This window comes from Scyliorhinus canicula, chromosome 9, assembly GCF_902713615.1.
Source record: "Scyliorhinus canicula chromosome 9, sScyCan1.1, whole genome shotgun sequence".
Classification (NCBI taxonomy): Eukaryota; Metazoa; Chordata; class Chondrichthyes; order Carcharhiniformes; family Scyliorhinidae; genus Scyliorhinus; species Scyliorhinus canicula.
Window position 1 is genome coordinate 57,027,863 of NC_052154.1, and position 6,645 is coordinate 57,034,507.

Sequence of the window (6,645 nt, forward strand, 5' to 3'; positions counted from 1 at the left end):
GCCCAAACAAACGCCGAAGCTATACTGGAAGGCAATATTTTGGCATCCTTAATTATATTTAAAACGAATTAATCGCAGCGCTGTTTGGGCAGTTGGGAATAGTTTAACCATTAGCTGCGATAAGCGCTGTATGGGAGCTGAGGATTCACGCTTAAACACACCAGCGTCCAAAAAGAATGCAAGGGGAAGCGGTATGCTCACACAAATAAATACGGGCTATATCAAACGTCCACAAAAAAAAATCTCTTGACAAGGATATTTAAAAGTTTGCAGTGGACCAGGTTACAATCTTCCTTTTTGCTGGGATAACTGGGATACTTTTCAAAAGGACGGGATTCCAGGCAGTATTTACATGGGATTTTTCTTTTCCAACACGGATTCCCTTTCTTTTTGTTGGCTGAAATGTCAATTGATAATCATACATCTCAATGGACAGAGTGAAGAGAATACTGAGAGGTTCCCAGGGACAGTTACGCGGTGACAAGCTTTGAAAATACAGACACAAAAGGTAAAGTCGTAACTGTTCATTTATTAGCCAAAAATATATACTTTCTTGTACAATTTCGTTCACACGTATGTACATTTTTGTTTGCGGTATATACAAAACATCTCGAACACCAGGTGATAACTAATTCTTACTGGACTTACAAAAAAAAACTGGGGTCCACTTTTTCACAAACTCAACTAATTGATACACGCCTTGTCGGCTAGTATTACATTAGTAATTTTAGTTTAGTACACATACATGCTTACAGCTTAAACTATACAGGGTGAGGGGGAAACATTTTTTTTACATTCCATTTAACAAGAAAATGGTTACAAAATAAAGTTTTAAAAAAGCCAAAATGGACTATGCAGAGGAAAGCGCCGACAAAACCATTGCAGCATCGAGTTGATTCTGAGGTCTGAAACGAATAAAATTATTGTGCATCAGTGTCGACATTTTTTTTTGTAATAAAGTTTGATATCCATATTTTGCATAAAATGTTGCAATTGAAGTTTTGCATGTAGTTCGACTGGGGTGAAAAGTACACAGGGAACTGCACGCTTGTGACTTGCAATGGGGCTGCTGCAAAATCGTGGGAATGTGCAGTGAAGAATGAAATATGTTTCTTACCGTCTCTGCACCGGCTGAAAAGCTGTCTTTACTAGTTTTTTCTCTATTTCCAAGGCACTGCTTCGATCTGTAAATAATAACGAGTTCTTAGCATTGATATTGCTCGCCATTACCGAGTCCACCTTTTACTCCAGAAAAGGACAGACGCTCGAGACTCAACTCTGTTGTGAGATCGTTACCAATTATACGATTTGAAAGATAAAGCAATCCGAATACGATAAAGGATAAGTGTTATCTTATTACACTTGTCCCATTTTGCGATCTTAATGCTTACTAGAGAGGGGGGGGGGGGGGGGGGGAGTTACTGCAATCAAATTATAAATTGTCTTCTAAACTGCTGCTCAAGATCAGTTTATAATAAATGCAATTTTCACCATCAAGAAAATCATTACCCCATTACTTGGATTGCACCTTGTAGTCTCTCTGTCTTGTATTTGGTTACAGTTGAGCAGGATATGAAAAATCTCAGTATCGATTTAAAACTATGAAGGAATAGCTTCTGTGCAGATATTAACCAGGAAATAACATTAATTGGGAGCTGCTTTGGAGATCATCGTTGAGTTAATTTCATTTGAACTCCCCCCCCCCCCCCCAACCACCACCAATAAGGCCCAGCTTGCTAATACAGTTTTCGTATTTTTTTGTCTGTGAAGTTGGCCTTTCTTTACCAATCATGCAGGGTGTTGTCAAAGTCTGACTGCAGTGTGTGTTGTGTGTGTGTGTGTTTGGGGGGAGGGGGGTATTTTAGTTTCATGTACCTGTTACCGTGGGTTCTGTAGACTGTGCCCGCTCTTCGCTTCCTCTGACTGTGCAAAACGCGGGGACCCCGGCAGCGGGGATTGCCTGGCCAGCACTAAGTCCCAGGAAGTGATTGGAATTAATTAAAGTCAGGGGGTGGTGAGAATAGGTTCGGTTGGTCCAGTTCTGAAATTTGCCCATGGGGCAGGCGAAAAGTCTGTGCTGGCCGAGGAGAGACGAGGCTGCGGCTCCCACGGGGGGGCTGCTGATATGTGGAGACCTGCGGGGGCTGTCCGGCGTCGTGGCTGTCTCCGCCAGCGACCAGATCTTAGGCTTCTGGCTCGCCGACGAGAGGCTGCTCTCGGGCGGCGGGGACACGGGGGGGCTTTTCCTCTCGGCGCCGCTTTTGCCCTGGTCGCCACTGGACTGTCCCGAGATCTCGGGCGAGAGGTCACCCCGTTTCTCTTCCGCCAGCCGGTTGCCCTTCACCACCGATTTGAGAAAACCGTCCTCCGAGCCGTTCAACTCGTCAAAAGCGTCCGACATTTCCGAATCGCTGCGGCCGTCCAGCTTACAGTCCAAGTTTAAGTCCGCGTCCTGCTCGTCCTCGTCCTCTTTGCTCTCCATATTCTCCGTGTCGATGTTTTCCAAGTCGATCTCCTCGTCGTCCTCCTTCTTCTCCCCCTCCAGGTCGGGCTCGCTGCCGTACGAGTTGCCCTCCTCGTCGGTGCGGTTGCGAGGAGTCCAGGTCATCTTGTTCTCCTTCTTGAGCCTCCTCCTGGCGTTGGCGAACCACGTCGAGACCTGGGTGAGGGTCATCTTGGTGATGATGGCCAGCATGATCTTCTCCCCCTTGGTGGGGTACGGGTTCTTCCGGTGCTCGTTCAGCCAGGCTTTCAAAGTGCTGGTGCTTTCCCGGGTGGCGTTCTTGGGCCTGGACGGGTCCCCGAACTGGTACTGGCCGTAAGGGTAATAGGCGGCGTGGTGGTGGGGGAAAGCCGGGTGCTGCACTCCCGGGCTGTCCTTCAGCTCGTACTGGGCACCCTGAACAGGGACGAGAAAAGCAAGAGCGAGAGAGGAGGGGGTGATTAAAAATAAAACCCAACCGAACAAACAAACAAACAAACAAACAAAAACAATAAATTAATCAGAAAGCCGGGCCAGTGATTTGGAAACACGCACTCTCTACGTGACTACAGATCCAAAGATGTGTGAGTGAGGGGTGACATGAAGGAAATGGGGCGAGAAAGTTTCAAAGAGTTAAAACTGGCCAGAAGCAAAACAAAAATGGAGCTGCCACACAGACAGAGAAATCTGCAAGTGAAATTGACAAGGAGACGCCAGTGAAACTGACAAACACAGTGCAGAAACTGCTTGAAAACTTTTAGAGAGAGAGAGAGAGAACTCGATCGTGAAAATAAAAGCTATGATTATTTTATATAAATATAGATATATAATTATATATAAATCAGCAGACTTGCCGCTTCCCACTTCCTCACCCCGGCGTCCTGTTTTGATAATCGCAGCAAACTTTTTTTGTCCTTCTTTTTCTCTCTCTCTCTCTTTAATGATTTACCGGCATTGAGGGACGAGGAGAGAGCAAATTGACGTAAATGTGCTTACCAGTTGAGGAAACATGGGGAGATCGGCTGCATAAGGCAAAAAGGCGCCGTATCCTTGAGCGGCATAGGGGGACCCATACATGGTTAGTACAGTAGAGGCAGCGCCGGGCGCCGTCAGATCGCTCCCAGTCCTGGAAGACGATATGCCCTGGCGATCTGGGTAAAGTGGCCTAGTAGCAGCGATGTACTGATATCCCAGTTGTGGGAAAGACATGGTCAGTGACTACTGCGAGAGAAATCGCTGTGTACAAAGCGCCGGAGTATCCACTTTTAATGCTAGAGATTCGGCTGAAAGTATACGTTTCCACATGCAGGCGCGCACTGTAACCGATCCGATCGCTCTCTCAACTTGCTATTGATCTGAGGGGTGCCCAGGTCAGGTCCTAACAGATTGGTAGAGATTATTCGGAGTTGATGGCCTGATTGACATTTCTGGCATGAGCCTAGGCCCCTCCTATTTCTTTCGGGTCCGCCGCAGATTTTCCTCAATCTCTGCCTTTGTCACAGAGTGTGTCTTTCCCAAATCTATTTACTGACGTCGCGATCTTTTATTTCAATTGCTTTCAAGTCGCAGTTTCGCGATCGCCAATCAGTACCGGCTCTCCGGCTAAAAACACGCCCGCCCCAAATGTTTTAAAGAAAGAACATTGGCCTCCCACTTTTTTTTTGCCACTGGGGTTTTTTTTGTTGTGTGTGTGTGTAAAAGCTGCGCATTTGTAGATCTAAAATTGGCACCAAAAGAAAGCCAGGGGAAGAAAACCGACCTAAAGTAAGACAAAACGGAATCCGAACAAGTTGAAGTCGCTTTGATGTAGTTTTTGTTAAACCAGCCGCTTGACAAAACTTTATTCGCCCTATGCTATTGCTTCAACTTTGTTAAGCAGATGCTTAGTTTTGATGAGGCAGAGGCACAATGCAGACACTGGCTTTCATGTTCATATCGATCCTGTTAAAGGAAGTTCGCTTGGTGGTACCAAATCTTTTCCTTAAGAAAAAAACCCGAGCTAGTGCCTCCTCACGCTGCTAGGAACCAATTCTGTGCAGGCACAGCGGAGTGGGCAATGTAGTTCAGGATCGAGTTAATTCAGTGTTAATAATGGACTTCAAACGGTTCCAGAGTCACCACTTCACATCAAAGCGGGACTAATGCAAAATGAGAGAGAGAGAGAGAGAGAGTGAGGGAGAAAACACAGAAAGAAACCCGGCTCAACCCCAGAAGCCGCCAGTCCCGGTTGTTACATTGGTAAAACCCGCGGTGTGAAAAGGCACGAACACCAGCACCTTTATCCCAAACTCATTATCACTTTTTCTCCTGCCCCTAAACTGTAATTAGCAAATTTATGACCCCACGTTGTTTATTCCCTGTTCCTTGCTCCGCTGTGGTGTCCTCAAACGATAAAGCTAAATACGAGGTTGTAATAAATGCGGATTAGAGAGAAGCAAGTCCTTAGATTGAAATTCCCCGAATCAATATATTAAATCTGTGTGTACCGCATCTAATCGCTTTATGGCTCATCTTTCTGGTATTTGATGTCAGATAATCGTCCACCCATTCATTGTTTGAAGGAGAAAGTATTTTTTTGAGATTTTATTTTTTCTTCCCCCGTCCAGTTAAGTGGCGGGAGGTGATAAATTCATCTATTGAATTTTTTTTTAGTGGAATTACAAATTAGAAATCGAATTATCGACTGATTTGTTTTTTTGGAGAGAGGTGTTGGAAGTCAGACATTTCTGTTGTCGTTGTCCTTCGGTCGTCTGCAGCACTTAAGCAGAAATAATACAGAAAAAAGTAACTCAGAGGTCTGTACTCACACATTGTCAACTGCAGTCCAATGCTAACCCTGGCCTCTCCCTTCTGCCATTCGCGCGCGCCTGGGAGGAATTCGCCGGGGCGCCACTTTACGCGCACTCCCCGACCCTGTTGCCTGCATAGTCTTTTTTTTGTCTGTTCATGTTTGCAAAAGAAAAAGGAGAGCTGCTTTATTAAACTCAAATAATTAATTTCACAGGGGGACTGTTTTCTGTGCAGGCTCTCGACCGCGAGCCCTACTTAGCGAGTTTGCCAGGACAAAGAGCCATCTACGTGAACATTGGGAAGCTGGTGGCTGTTTTAAGTTTGATCTAAGTGGAGCTGGAGGCAGAATCAAGCTCAGTCCAATTTCTGAGCAGGCTATTTGCAGGGAGGACTGGGGGGGGGGGGGGGGGGTTGGAGGTGGTGGTGCTGGGGGTGAGGATTATTAGCTTATTAATTACTCCAAATACTTTGCCATGTGTCACATAGACAGAATTGTAATCATCTTGAAAAATTCAACATTGTGGGTCCGCGTCTTTAGACAGGCGGGCCTTTCATTCGCATTTGTGTGTGTGTGTGTGTGTTGGGGGGGGGGGGGGGGGTGGTGAGTAGCGATCACATCAGCGAGGGGAAAAGTGGTACAAAGGGAAGGAACGGGTCCACAAAAAAAGGCAGGAGAACAGAGTGATGGAGAGTAAAGTGTCGAGTAAATGGCAAGGAAGCATTCAGCACATCTGTTGAAAAAGGAACCAGATTAAACAGTCCTGGGAGGAAAGGGGAAGGGAGGGGGATGAAAGGACAGGAGGGAAACCCAGAATGAAAAGCCAAGAACACAGACTTGAAAATATGATAATCTAAAGCAAATAGAAGTAGAGACGCAGGCCGGGGACACGAAATAAACCGACTGAAGGGCCCAGATGAAAGAGAGCACATCAGAAGGAAAGAATAGGAAAGATCAGAATGGGAAAACACGGCGAGAAAATGTTTTTTTTTATTTACAAAAAAGTGATTTCAAACAATTGTGTGAAGGATGTGTTGAGCAAGGGGACCGGAGCACTAAATCGAGGGAACGGGAAGGGTTTAGGAAAGCGAGGCAATGGTAAATGAGCGAAAACAATGATTAACATTGGACAAAAATAAATAGGAAAAAAAGGGCGGCAAGATAAATGTTGGAACACAGGTGATGCAGCTAGAGAGATGAGGAAGGAATTGGAGGTCATGGCAGCGAACGTTTGGACGCTTCCTTTCTATAGATTATGTATTGTGATGCTAATGTTATTTGCCCCGTGTCACTGAGCGTACTTCATATCGTGCTATCAGTAATTTAGATGTTTGTTACTTACTGCAAGACACGTGGATTGTGACTGGTTTAAATA

At 45.6% G+C, this 6,645-nt stretch overlaps 1 protein-coding gene across 1 annotated transcript; it reads right to left on the reverse strand.

Moving 5' to 3' along the window:
• Positions 1 to 509: 509 nt before the first annotated feature.
• irx3a (iroquois homeobox 3a) lies at positions 510 to 4,007 on the reverse strand. The gene is made up of 4 exons (XM_038806736.1): positions 3,479 to 4,007; positions 1,876 to 2,899; positions 1,118 to 1,184; positions 510 to 905 (listed from the first exon to the last, which is right to left on the reverse strand). The coding sequence occupies exons 1-4, from the start codon at positions 3,689 to 3,691 to the stop codon at positions 851 to 853; spliced, it is 1,359 nt and encodes a 452-aa protein (XP_038662664.1). The 5' UTR covers positions 3,692 to 4,007; the 3' UTR covers positions 510 to 850.
• Positions 4,008 to 6,645: the final 2,638 nt, after the last annotated feature.